At 41.2% G+C, this 15074-nt stretch overlaps 1 protein-coding gene across 3 annotated transcripts in view; it reads left to right on the forward strand.

The window, feature by feature from the left end:
- The first annotated feature begins 5528 nt into the window (after positions 1–5528).
- ube4b (ubiquitination factor E4B, UFD2 homolog (S. cerevisiae)) overlaps positions 5529–15074 on the forward strand; it is a 48990-nt gene continuing 39444 nt past the window's right edge. The window contains exons 1-4 of one of the 3 annotated variants that reach the window (XM_071372138.1): positions 5529–5837; positions 8641–8860; positions 10875–11010; positions 12568–12655. In XM_071372138.1, the coding sequence (XP_071228239.1) occupies positions 5814–5837; positions 8641–8860; positions 10875–11010; positions 12568–12655 (468 nt within the window). In that variant the 5' untranslated portion in view covers positions 5529–5813. The remainder of the gene's footprint in view (positions 5838–8640; positions 8861–10874; positions 11011–12567; positions 12656–15074) is intronic. The other 2 variants (XM_071372136.1, XM_071372137.1) reach the window with 2 other exon arrangements.

The following is a 15074-nucleotide window of genomic DNA, read 5'->3' on the forward strand; positions in this document are numbered from 1 at the left end:
GGGCAACTGCTCGGCCTCCGACCGCAAGGAACTGCAAAGGGTAGTGCAAACGGCCCAGTACATCACTGGGGTCAAGCTTCCTGCCATCCAGGACCTCTATACCAGGTGGTGTCAGAGGAAGGCCCTAAAAATTGTCAAAGACTCCAGCCACCGTAGTCATAGACTGTTCTCTCTGCTACCACACGACAAGCAGTACCAGAGTGCCAAGTCTACGTCCAAGAGGCTTCTAAACAGCTTCTACCCCCAAGCCATAAGACTCCTGAACATCTAATCAAATGGCTACCCATACTATTTGCATTCTCAGCATTCTCTTATCTAGGTGGGTGAGGGCAGTGTGGAGTGCAATTGCGTTGTCTATGGATCTGTTGGGGTAGTATGCAAATTCGAGTGGATCTAGGGTGTCTGGGATGATGGAGTTGATGTGTCACAACCAGTCTTTCATAACACTTCATGATTACAGATGTGTGCTACAGGGCGGTAGTCATTGTGGCATGAAATGTTGGAGTTCTTGGGAACAGGAATGATGGTAGTCATTTTAAGACGTGGAGACTACAGACTGGGACAAGATGTTGAAAATTACCGTGAATATGACTATCAGCTGATCTGCGCATGCTCTGAGAACGAGTCCTGGAATACTGTCTGGCCCCACAGCCTTTCAAGTCTACACCTGATTAAAGACCTTACTCACGTCAACCATCTTCTTGAGAAGAAGATAAGATGGTCCATGATGTAAACCAATTGTGTTATTCCGAGACTGAACCCTAAGCATAGGGGAAAGAAACCCAGGTCTATGAGCTGTAAATTATCTGGCATTGTCTGGGGCAATATGACTTGACTGTTCATTTGATAGTCCCAAATGAAAAACTTTATACTTTTTAACCATTAGAGGACACCATTGGATTATTGTTATAAAATTGTACGGTACATAATTCGAAAAGAAGAACACAGCAGGGCTTGGTTGACATTTTTAAGAGGAGAATTCTCACCTGAATTAATAATGGTCTATAACCCTCAAAGTCAACTCTGGACCTCAAAACCAGTTCCACTGCATGTTTTAATTGTTCCCCTCTAATCAGGGACTGATTTAGACCTGGGACAACAGGTGTGTGCAATTAATTATCAGGTAGAAAAAAAAACAGCAGGCTCCGACCCGTAGGGTAAGAGTTGAGTACCCCTGGTCTATAATATGGATGTTAAGAAAAGTATATTCCACATTGTAAAGGCTTAGGAAATCTTAGCAGATATCAGTCAGTAACTGGATAAGACTTCTGCCGTATTACCGGCACACAAAATTAAATTGTGTTCTTTGTGGTCCTCTGTTCTGTCTTGCCATGAGTGAAGGTAGGGAGCTGAGAATAATCTAAACACAACTGGATTTGATTTTCCCAAAGTCATTAGCCTTGCTGCAAAAGTCAGTATTAAGAGAAATTCTAGACTTCAAATCAGATTTTATCGGTCACATACACATATTTAGCAGATGTTATTGTGGGTGTAGTGAAATGCTTGTGTTCCTAGCTCCAACAGACTTGCCACAAACTTGTGAATAAAATATCAAGCATAGACTGTATAATATGGAAAATGCATTTTACATTATGAAAAATAGAAATGAGAAAATGTAGCACTGTCAATTAGTTGACTCCATAAATCATACAGCCTTTATGATACTCTTATAATACTCTCTTTTCACTGCATTTTGAGCATGAGCTCATGTGTAGCCTATCATCAAAAGGGTTGAAAAGCAGCAGCCTAAGGTTTCAGTGTCTATGTTTTAGTGTAGATTTACACATTCTCTGAAGATGTTCTTCTGAAGAATAAGCAGCAGTCTTCATCGACCAGGCCAAGGCTTTCGACTCTGTCAATCACTGTATTCTTATCGACAGACTCAACAGCCTTGGCTTCTCAAATGACTGCCTCGCCTGGTTCACCAACTACTTCTCAGACAGTTCAGTGTGTCAAATCGGAGGGCCTGTTGTCCGGACCTCTGGCAGTCTCTATGGGGGTACCACAGGGTTCAATTCTCGGGCCGACTCTTTTCTCTGTATATATCAACGATGTCGGTCTTGCTGCGGGTGATTCTCTGATCCAACTCTACGCAGACGACACCATTCTGTATACATCTGGCCCTTCTTTGGACACTGTGTTAACTAACCTCCAAATGAGCTTCAATGCCATACAACACTCCTTCCATGGTCTCCAACTGCTCTTAAATGCTAGTAAAACCAGACGCATGGTTCGCTGCCCGCACCCGCACTCCCAACTAGCATCACTACTCTGGACGGTTCTGACTGAGAATATGTGGACAACTACAAATACCTAGGTGTCTGGCTAGACTGTAAACTCTCCTTCCAGACTCATATTAAACATCTCCAATCCAAAATGAAATCTAGAATCGGCTTCCTATTTCGCAACAAAGCCTCCTTCACTCACGCCGCCAAACATACCCTCGTAAAACTGACTATCCTACCGATCCTCGACTTCGGCGATGTCATTTACAAAATAGCTTCCAATACTCTACTCAGCAAACTGGATGCAGTCTATCACAGTGCCATCCGTTTTGTCACCAAAGCCCCTTACACGGAACCCAAACCGGCTGCGCTCGTGCGACATCGTGCATACATTTATTTTGTCCCCCTACAAAAATGACAATTTGGGGACAGGTCGAAAAGCATTAAACATTTATGGCAATTTAGCTAGTTAGCTTGCACTTGCTAGCTAATTTGTCCTATTTAGCTAGCTTGCTGTTGCTAGCTAATTTGTCCTGGGATATAAACATTAGGTTGTTATTTTACCTGAAATGCACAAGGTCCTCTACTCTGACAATTAATCCACACATAAAACGGTCAACAGAATCGTTTCTAGTCATCTCTCTTCCTTCCAGGCTTTTTCATCTTTGAACTTATATGGTGATTGGCATCTAAACGTTCATAGTATTACCACGACAACCAGCAACACAGTTAATCTTTCAATCACCCACGTGGGTATAACAATGAGGAGATGGCACGTGGGTACCTGCTTCTATAAACCAATGAGGAGATGGGAGAGGCAGGACTTGCAGCGCGATCTGCGTCAGAAATAGAAAGGACTTTTATTTTAGCCCTTGGCAACGCAGACGCTCGTGAGCAGTGTGGGTGCAATAATTGAATAACATAGATTTCTAAATTTATTTTGCAACGCTCGCGGTGTAGTCAGGATATTATACCACCCACCACTGCGACCTGTATGCTCTAGTCGGCTGGCCCTCGCTACATATTCGTCGCCAGACCCACTGGCTTCAGGTAATCTATAAGTCTATGCTAGGTAAAGCTCCGCCTTATCTCAGCTCAATGGTCACGATAACAACCCCCACCCGTAGCACACGCTCCAGCAGGTATATCTCACTGGTCATCCCCAAAGCCAACACCCCCTTTGGCCGCCTTTCCTTCAGGTTCTCTGCTGCCAATGACTGGAACGAATTGCAAAAATCGCTGAAGCTGGAGACTTATATTTCCCTCACTAACTTTAAACATCAGCTATCTGAGCAGCTAACCGATTGCTGCAGCTGTACATAGCCCATCTGTAAATAGCCCACCCAATCTACCTACCTCATCCCCATACTGTTTTTATTTACTTTTCTGCTCTTTTGCACATCACCATCTGCTCATCTATCACTCCAGTGTTAATTTGCTAAATTGTAATTACTTTGCTACTATGGCCTATTTATTGCCTTACCTCATGCCATTTGCACACACTGTATATAGACTTACTTTTTTCTCTGTTGTGTTATTGACTGTACGCTTGTTAATTCCATATGTAACTCTGTGTTGTTGTTTGTGTCGCACTGCTTTGCTTTATCTTGGCCAGGTCGCAGTTGCAAATGAGAACTTGTTCTCAACTAGCTTACCTGGTTAAATAAAGGTGAAATAAATGTTTTTATAAAAAAAGATGTTCAGTGCTTCCTGAAGCAGACATGTCTAGGTCAGGACTCTCCAACCGTGTTCCTGGAGAGCTACCGTCCTATAGGTTTTTGCTTCAACCCTAATCTAGCTTATCAAATTCTAATAATTAGCTGGTTGACGAGTTAAATCAGGTCAGATTAAGTTGGCGTTGGAGCGTAAACCTACAGTAGGGTAGCTCTCTAGGAACAGGGTTGGAGAGCTCTGGTCTAGGCTATGACTTTTTTCTCCAAAACCCCTGTCCCAGTGAACATGTCAAGGATAGGACGAGAATATGATAGTAAAAGAGGACTGCCAAGACTGGTTGTTGTATTAGCAGCAGTCAAAGATTTGGCAATAAGAGCCTGTGTTACCAGTAATTATATAATCTAGTTTGTAGATCATGTGGGGATAGGATACCCACCGGTTGCAAGACCAGATTTGGGATTTGAACTGACGACTGAGGTTGCTGGCCTGCGCCTCTGACCCTAAGCTACCTGCCCCCAAAAATATAATTAGCTAAATGTAATTTAACCACGATAATAACATAAAGAAGTTATAAGTTTGTGTAAACAAGTATAATTTTTTTACACATAAACTACATGACCAAAAGTATGTGTACTTTCTGCTCGTCGAACATCTCATTCCAAAATCATGGGCATTAATATGGAGTTGGTCCCTCCTTTGCTGCTAAAATTGCCACCACTCTTCTGGGAAGGCTTTTCACTAGATGTTGGAACATTTCTGCGGGGAATTGCTTCCATTCAGCCACAAGAGCATTAGTGAGGACAGGCACTAACATTGGTCAATTAGGCCTGGCTCGCAGTTGGAGTTCCAATTCATCCCAAAGGTGACAATCCATTTCTGTATGGACGTTGCTTTGTGCACGAGGGCATCGTCATGTTGAAACCGGAAACGGCCTTCCCCAAACTGTTGCCACAAAGTTGGAAGTACAGAATCGTCTAGAATGTTGTTGTATGCTGTAGCGTTAAGATTTCCCTCAACAGGAACTAAGCTAAGGGGCCTAGCCCGAACCATGAAAAACAGCCCCAGACCATTATTCCTCCTCCACCAAACTTTACAGTTGGCACTATGCAGTCGGGCAGGTAGTGTTCTCCTGGCATCCGCCAAACCCAGATTCTTCCGTCGGACTGCCAGATGGTGAAGAGTGATTCATCACTCCAGAGAACACATTTCCACTGTTCCATAGTCCAATGGCGGTGAGCTTTACACCATTCCAGCCGACGCTTTGCATTGCCCATGGTGATCTTAGGTTTGTGTGTGGCTGCTCGGTCATGGAAACCCATTTCATGAAACTCCCGATGAACAGTTCTTGTGCTGGTGTTGCTTCCAGAGGCAGATGGGAACTCGCTAGTGAGTGTTGCAACCGAGGACAGACGATTCAGCACTCAGTGATTCTGTTCTGTGAGCTTGCATGGCCTACCAATTCGCGGCTGAGGCATGGAGATTGCATGGCTGTTTGCTCGATTTTATACACCTGACAGAAACGGGTGTGGCTGAAGTAGCCGAATCCACTCATTTGAAGGGGTGTCCACATACTTTTGTATATAGTGTAAGACCTCCCGGTATTGGGACCTCCCTTTGTAAAGTGTCAGTCCCCAGTCACGTGACACATGATCCAAAATGGCAACCTTCGTGTTTTGATCATACCTCAGTGGTTTTGATGAATAATACTTTTGTGTTTGTTTCATTCTTCGTATAATTCGAATAGATAGCACTCATTTGAGGAAACGCACGCATCCTCTTTTTTTTTAACTTCGAGGCAATCAAGACAAATTGCTATTTGTTTCACGAGTTAGACTATGCACATTTGGTTCTATTAAACAGATAGCTAGCTGGCTGGCAAAATTAGTAAAGCTAGCTGAAAATAAAGGGAAAACGATGGAGGAGTTGAGTGCCGACGAGGTAAGATAACAACGTAATGTTGCTAAAAACTACTATTCGTTTTTTTCAATTTGTGTCGACAAAAGTCCATGTCGTCGTTGTTAACGTTACCCTTTCAAAGGCTAACGTAACTAGCTAGTCAGTGACACTACAGTAACGCGTTAAGCATAAAGCCGGAGATATAACAGTAACGTTAGCTAGCCAACACACCATTTTAACGCTGGCCTTTTCGATAATAAGTGTTTGGATACCTTGACGTCCATTAATGGGTATGTTTTGATACGTTAGTAACGTTACTGGCTATTTAGCTCACACTCTATGTAACTAGCTAGCCTATTAACTAAAGGCAGGTAGCTACGTTAGCTAGCTAGCTAGGCGACTCAGCATAACACAGCAGGCCACCATGGCATTGTGCAACCAATCAGGGCCCGTTTTCCAAAAAGCCTCTTAACGCTAAATTCATCACTATAACCTTCGTAGGAGCATCGTTAAATCTGTTGTTTTCCAAAACTAGCGTTATTAAAACCCTCGTAATCTAACACCTGTCTCACACCACTCATAGAACAGCGAAGTGCGTCGTTAATGCTTTTTTTGCCCTCCCGCGTCGCTTTATACACAGAAGAACTCCGCTAAACATATAATCACTTGGTTTATCCGTCTCTCTGTGACCGCCGATAACTAAAGAACAAACTTGACTACAAATACAAAGTTGCAAATGTTTTTGCAATTGATACAGACAAGCGACGTATACAGACAGATATGCTTCAAATGAAAACCGAGATGACTGCATATAAATATCATTAGTAGACTATAGGCCAACTTCAATCATATGCATTACATTTTCAATAGAGTTCTATTTTGCTACTTGTTGGCTACTGTCTGTAATTTTTCAATATATTTCATGATGTGTAGCGTAACAGGTGCGCAGTTATGTACCAAATAGGTAATTTAGTGCGTTTTGTTATTGGGTAAGTATTAGCAGTGTTGTAGTTTTTCTTGTGGGCATTGTGTATACTCACTACTTAATCACCAGGATGCGTATCAAAGTAGTGTAGTGGATGTATACACTATCAATTAATAAGGCTGATGGAACAGATCATAATGTTTAGCTTAAAATGTTGATCAACAATTATTTCTTTAAGTGCAGCAATGTGCACACGGTGGGAGGCCTACTCACATATGTTTCAAAATGCAATTTGCGCACCACAGATGCAAGCGGTCTCATGGACAGAGATGGAAATATCCATTTAGAAAGAGTGGAGATCTGAAGATGCAATAACTATCATGGGTTGCTAATATGACTAGCATAATGCCTTTGGCTGCTATACAATGAAAGAAATATGATTTGGAAACCAATAAAACAGGAGAGCACATAAGAGGGAGTCTTTATAAAATAATTGCCTCCATGCATATGAGGAAGTGTTTTATAAAATATTTGCCTCCACGTTTCTATGGTAGGATTTTGGCAATAGGCTAATTTGAAGCAAGATGTGCCTCATGAAGTGAAACGTCCAGGTTTCAAACAATTATTTCAGGAAAAAGATGGGCCTTCTGTTAAATTGAAAGGCTTTCTCAAAAAACCTTCTCCATTAGATGTTAACTAGCTACAAAGTAGCCTATGTCGACCTGGCAGAACGATATGATTATTTGCATCAATCCATTTGTTTTGTAAACGCCAGCTCATGTGCATTACAGAAACAAGACAACCAAACAGTGCTAGGTGCCTGAATTAAAGGGTAAATACACAAAAAAATCTACATTTCTTAGAATTTTCCATAACCTCAAAAGTGGTCTCCTGATGTGCTAAAAGCACTGTTTGTGGACTTAGAACATCCAATTTGGTTGTTTTTCTATTTAAAAACTGACAGAGCGAAAACCTGAGAACATTTGAAATATCTGAAACCTGAGAATTTCTGACAAAGCCTCATCTATTTCAATAGTAGGCCTATTATTAGCCTACTTGCACAGTACAGCTTGGATTGGCCTGACTGTGAAAAAGAAATATGGAATTTGTCATTTTAGGTCATTCAGAGTGTTACTGTTTGTCATAGACTTTATCACACAGTGCGCCATTCCTTCTCCAGGCACCACAACACCGCTGAGCATTAAAGTAAGCTGCCTCAATATTTGCAGCCGTAGGTGGTAATATCTGTCTAGGAGCTGATCCATTGTCAGTATTGTGCAATATTTCTAATGCCACCGAAAGATTTGAATAGAGAAAGCTGATGCTCCAATGGCGCACTTAGCGACCGTTGTCTCTGCGTGGTGTTTTTGGAAATGCATGTTACATCTTTGGCAGCTGTCAGAAAGATGCATTGTTAAAACATTCATTAACCTAAGTTCCATCGCTATTGAGAAACCGGGCCCAAGTCAGTTTAACATGCCGTTAGCTAGCTAGCTTCTAGCTGTCATTTTATTATTCCCAAAGATGTAGGCAAACAACACCTAAATAAATGTTATCGTCTATCAGTGTTTTTTTTTTATGTCTCTGCATGCAGTTTGCACAATGACGAAGTATATGGTAACTGCTAGCATGCTAGTAGATACCATAGTGCAATGACTGGAAGTCTAACGCTAGTTAGCATTGGCTTACAAAACTACCTCCAACTTCCTTCATACTGGATACAGAGACATAAATATGGTATACATGAGTTCATCTGTCTCTGGGGAAGTAGATAAAGGGCTTTAATGCCAAAATCCCGATGTATCCCTTTGACCATGATTAATGATCAAATCAGTGTCTCTCATGTTGGTCTGTGTCTCTACTGTTAAGTAGACTGAATCATCATTGGGTAACTAGCTAACTTGCTTCTGTTCATTACAGATCCGCAGAAGGAGACTGGCCAGACTTGCAGGAGGGCAAACATCCCAGCCCAGCACCCCCCTCAGCACTCCCCTGACGTCCCCACAGAGAGAGACCCCCCCCTGGCCCCTTCCTGGGACCTCAGGGGCCACACCCCAGCCCCTACCACCAGCCGCCTCACATTCACTTGGGCTCAATGTCCAGAATGTCACCCCCGCCACCTCTCCTATTGGCGCATCTGGTATGAGCACATCTTAGACAGCATGTTTAAAGATGACCAAAACATTCAGCAAAGCCTCAATCTTTTGTTTGCATTTATATAGTTTGTTCTGTAGCTAGCTTTCACAAAATCTCCTACATTGGGAGCTAAACAAGTTTTGTCAGATTGCTTGCAGGCTGTTGCTTGCTGTAAAGGCATTGCTGTAGGCTAATTAGCTACATAGTGAATGAAATAGCACTCAAAAGGCTCACGTCAATAAAATTCCTTTATCTGCCCTGCATGGACGCATTTCAGCCTCACCATTCATGCTGAGAATGACAACAACAAAAACACAGGTGGCCATAATTAGGCTATAGGTCAAGTTCAGACATTACTGGCTAGTATACATTTTTATTTATTTAAATGTAACCGTAAGAAGTATTAATAGGCTGAAATACTCTGCCCCTTATCCGTGTTGTATTGAGTGAACATGCTTATGTACAAATGTGTACTTTCCACTCAGTCGGGCTTAAAAGAACCAAAGTTCAGAATCTTTGGTAGGCAGTCTGGTTTTATGTAGTTCCAGGACTCTAAGCAGATGCAAAATAGGCCCGGTTGGAGTAGGCTTGTTTGTTAAGTTGATCTTCAGTGGTTTGGAAAACCTGGTAGCCTCGAACAAATAGCGACCAGCTATGGAATCACCATGAACAAACTTGGTCTCAAGCAAAACAAAGTCTCCCGAACCTGCCATCGTGCTCTTTACCAGGAAAGTGCACAGTCACTGTGCCGTTCGTGCACCAGCCTTGGCCTGAGTTCAGCTAAGGGCACAGATGAGTGCTAACATTCTCAGCCAGCGGAAGTCAGAGTGGAAAGCAGTGTGGCATTCTAAGCCCACAATCTGGGAATAGCCTATATTCTTGAACATTACATTCCTACTGCCTCTGCAGTTAATGGCCTATTTTAGGATCTTGTTCTGAAGTCCATGGGAGATATAAACTGTGTCCTCATTTGGCATCGGTGTGAGAAATGCTGCTTTCACAGACGCATACAGTACTCTAGAACCTATACTATTGAGTCATAGATATCGATGAATACAGTCTCTCCCCTATTGTTTGTACTGGTTAGCCTACTCTGGCAAAGTAAGCTACCTTAATGACTGACTGATTTGCTTTAAAATGAGATTCACTATGTGTAATGATGTTATTCTCAGTTTCAAGTGGTTGTTTTGGTTGGTTTTTTACATGATAGACCCAAATCCTCAAGTTGCCAAAATGTAAAATAATTTGATATAGGCTTTCAATAAACATAAACTAATTTCCAATAATTGTTACACAGAATACCACATTTGTGGAAATCTGTTTATCTCAACATGAACTTATGAAATAAAAATGCAAAATGGCTTAGCCTACCTTTGCGGAAAATGCTGTTAGTTTACAGCTGTTCATCCCAATTGAACACAACCAAGGTCGTGTTCAGGAGGGTGCAATGAACGGCACTGGCATCAGGCTTCAACAATAACACCCTGTGTCCATGAACTGCTTTGATATCTTTTCCAGTCAGGCAGAAGGCATTCATTTTCAACGGAGGCAGTCTGCACCATTGCGGTCCAACTGCCATACTTTTTTTTACATGTCACAGGGGCATGTCTGTTCTACACAATGTATTTCTATCCATCTAAATGATGCCCTGCTGAACAAGGCCCATGTTTTCCACATTATGTTGAGGGTTCTGTAGTCAGGTGGTAATTCCGGGTCTTTCTTTAGCCATTGGATATGGGCCTTAATCAGCTTTGTCCTTAGCTGTTGAGTAGACAGGCTTTCCAATTCACACACTCACACAGCTGTGTGTTCAAGTTCATTTCTGGTAGCCTAACTTGGCTAGCTGACAAAAAAGTGCTTTTGCCAATGGACATACTGTACATATGCAGAGAAAGCCATGGGGGTCTAGTCAAATATACTGTATTCCTCACACACTGAGCTCTTTGGTTGTGTCCCAAATGGCTCCCTATGTAGTGTACTACTTTTGACCAGGTGTACTACTTTCGTACCTGTCCCAGGGGTGGCGTACTGCAGTCAGAGCAGCGAGGGAGTGAGCTCCCTCTCCAGCTCTCCCTCCAACAGCCTGGAGACCCAGTCCCAGAGTCTTTCCCGATCCCAGAGCATGGACATTGACACAGCCTCCTGTGAAAAGAGGTGAGCAACTCGGACTGGTCGATTCAAAACCGACCCTTAGCCCAGTTTTGAGAGGTTTGGCTAGGAGGTGTAAGCAATATGGAGATTCGAAGGCAAGATGAAGCTATTGCCATGATGTTTATCTATCCCAATCCTCTCAGATCTACAGGCCAGGAGTGTTTAGGGGTAAGAGGTCAATTTAGAAGACCACACTGGAAATAGTGGTGAGTTTGTGAACCCTTTAGGATTTGCTGTATTTCTGCATACATTTGACCTAAAATGTGATCAAAGTCCTAATAATAAAGTGAACCTGATTAAACAAATAGCACAACCTTTTCATTTCTTTTGTTGGGCAAATTGATTCAAATTGATTTTGTGCTAGGAATATGGGACCAAATACTACACGTTTGACTAGTTTAATACATTTAATTGAGCTCATTAATCAAGCGGTTCACATACTTTTTCCAACCAATACATTGAATTTAAGATCAATTTGCTCAATAAAGAATTTCATAAGTACAATTGTTTTTGTTATTTGTTTAAGCAGGTTCACTTTATCTATTATTAGGATTTAGATGATGATCTGATCATATTTTAGCTCAAACTTATGTAGAAATGCAGAAAATCCTAAATGGTTCAAACTTTCTCACACCACTGTAAGTCTTGACTTTTTTGTGTGTTCGTCAATGATTTTATTTGTTGTCTTTTGAAGTGCGTTTAAAATGGTCAAATAAACTAAACAAAGTGTAATTCAACATAAGAGAAGAGGCTAGGATGACAGTCATCACATTTCAGCGCTGTTCAATTGTTATGGCCCGGGGTCAGTCTGATCTCATGCTTACTGTATCCATTCACCCCTTATGAACTCCTTACCCAAAGCTTTAATAGATGTCACATGCATCCCTTCATTCCTACTCAAGTTAGAAAGTTTAAAGCTTGATACAATGTGTGCACTGGGTTATACAAAGATATGTGTTAATGCTGAGCTCCGCGATAGGTGAAACAGTGCCACTGGCCACCCCAGGCACATTTTGTTTTTGTCTTGAGGAAATTAGCATCCAGCATTGTATAAAAATATACTCCGCTGTTCTATCGCATGTGCAATGGCGTGCGAGCCGTTGTAATATCACAAACAAATTAAGGTAAGGGGAATAGCACAAAACATGAAAGCACTTAAATGCACAACAGAGGCTTAAGAATTTTAGCTGTTCTGAATTTACCATGAATGCTAATTGCACATCTTAAGAACAAAACTGTGCCGACAAACGGTTAAAAGCGGTGGATGGCCACATAAGCAACGTAAGTGTAAGAGATCGACTGCTGGGTGTCAACGAATGGTGGCGATTCAACATGTAGAATCGTTCGGAAATGAAAAGAAAATAACAGACGGTGCGCTCGTCATAGGCGATAGGACCGCCACAAGCTGATTTTAACTGTTCATCGCCACGGTGTGTTTTGTCATTTTTGAGTTGTAGTACAGTTGATGGCCTGTTTGTGTGATTTGGTGGAGGGATAAATTGGTTGTCCCTATCTATGTTGCTCCTCTCTCCCTCTGTCTCTGTGCGTGTGGCCCGGCAGCATGTCCCAGGTGGATGTGGACTCAGGGATAGAGAACATGGAGGTGGAGGACAGTGATCGCAGGGAGAAGAGGGACCTGGCTGAAAAGGTAGGCAGAGCTCCCATTTCGCCCCCTTACTGTACTTGCTGTACTTTAATCAGTCACTTTGGCTGTGTCTAAAAAGGCACCATCTATTCCCATGCCTGAAGGCTCAAACTGAATTATTCCACTTCTCTTATCATTCTCTACATACTTCAGTCTGAATAATCTGCCATCATTGAAAGTAATTTGTGGTGGGGGGAAAAGTAATGATTGGATCGTGTCTAACCAATCCGTATCAAAGCCAATTATGTACTTTTGAATACGGCGCTTCATTCACGTGTGTTATGGCTCTGGCCCAACCCATTGGTTTCTGGGACAAATCAGACGGTCTTAATGTGTTCACATTCTAGAGGGGTCGGGGATGGAGTCAAATCCACACTCATTGCAGAGAAGAAACGTTTGTGGGCCTGGAGTGGCATTTGGCCAGAACAAAGAGTCTGGGTAGCCAGGCAATCTATTCCCTATGTAGTGCAATACTTTTGACCAGCACTTCAAACTAGTGCACGATATAGCATAGGGAATGGGGTGCTATTTCAGACACGACCTCTGTCAAGAAAAAGATCTGCCAAATGAATGGAAGTCAATGGAACACTTTTTCTGTTGGAGACTTTGTACCACAATACTTTTCACCAAATGAGCAGTGGATTCATACACTTTAGCGGTTTCATTGTGTACGTGAAAATAAATGTCCCTTTGATACTCCTGTCAATGTAGAAAAGGAAATAAATTGCTAACTCTCAAAGAAAAATACATCTTCATTTTGGTCATAATAAGTAGGTCATTTTGGATGGTCAGAGAGCCATTTTTGACATTAATATAAAGACCTTGCTCCTGGCTGATAAAACAACTTTGGTTTTTTAGTTAATTACTTTTAGTTCTACTAAAAAGTCTCCCAATGATCCCTAAATTCAAAATAGGTAAGTGCATGCTAATTCAGATGTTGCCTTGAAATTAGTAATGAGTGGAAGGTCTTTCATGGATGATGTAGAATAGATCTCTTTACTATTGCACAATAGCAACGAGTAAAATGTCTGCAGTTTTTTTGAACAAAATAACCTAAATGATGACTCTGGCATTGAAGATTCTTTATCTGTTTGCCTCAGTGATTGCATTATAGAATCCTTCACCACCCATATCCACATGGCTGTAGAACTGAAATACTCTGAACCAATACATTTGTCTATGCCAATGGTCTTTGAAAGCTCTCTGAAAACACCCCTGTCTGCTTACATGGTACAGTCTGTTTTCTCTCTAACCCTCACCTGAATACTTTTGTATTATGGATTCTACCATCTAGCTAAAGGTGTCTTTGAAAGGGGTGTTGTGGCTTGGCTAATTGTCACCAATAAAGAGCAGCTGGCAGCAGCAGTTATTAGTTCTTAGTTATTGTATAGCCATTGCAACAGAATCAATCCATTTCCAATAGAAAAATGGATAGTAAAATAAAGTCGCTAATATGGGTATCCTGCTGTTTTCACTAATTCAGATCTAAAATCAGCGGTGTAATTTGCAGACAATGGTAAGGAGGCAAATCCATGGTTACTTGTCAAAGTATTGAGCTTTTAAGAGGAGTAAAACAAGGCTGTCCATTGTCCCCATATTTATTAAGGCCATTTGAAGTGCTAGCTATTAAAATTAGATTCAACAAGAACATCAAGGTGTTAGAAATCCAGGGGATAAAAACAAAATTGTTAAATGTATGCTGATGACTTTTTTTTTTTTTAAGTCCACAATCTGGATCCCTGCACAGTCTCATTGAAGATCTTGATAACTGTTCTAGCCTCTCTGGACTAAAACCTAATTATGACAAGTGTACCATATTAAGTATTTGATCATTAAAAAAGTGTTTATTGTACCTTGTAGTTTACCAATAAAATGGGCGGATGGTGACATCAGATGGTGACAAGTAGACATACTTGGTATTCACATCTCAAAAAATATAAATTAACTTACCACAATCAATTTCAATAGGAAGTTAACAAAAATAGATAAGATTCTGCTACCATGGAGAGGTAAATACTTGTCTATTTATGGGAAAATAACATTGATTAACTATGGTGCTATCACAGTTTACTTACTTACAATGGCACTGCCTACTGCAAAAAAGATTTCATTTTAATTTGGAATGCTAAGCCAGACCAAATTAAACATGTCAATTTATATAATGAATATGAGTTTGGGGGGCTAAAATTATTAATCATTAAAGATTTAAACCTCTTACTAAAAGCTTCACTCATACATAAGTTATTCTTAACCATTTTGGGTTTTTCCAGTAGATTATTACGAAATGCTCATCCTTTGTTTAAAAGTTGCCTTTTTGCCTTCATACAGATTACGACTTCTAATTTCTGACTAATTGAAAATGAAAATTTGTTTAAAGTATTGCCCTTTATTAAACAAGCCATAAAAGCTGGTTACAGTTTCA

This window comes from Salvelinus alpinus, chromosome 28, assembly GCF_045679555.1.
Source record: "Salvelinus alpinus chromosome 28, SLU_Salpinus.1, whole genome shotgun sequence".
Taxonomy (NCBI): Eukaryota; Metazoa; Chordata; class Actinopteri; order Salmoniformes; family Salmonidae; genus Salvelinus; species Salvelinus alpinus.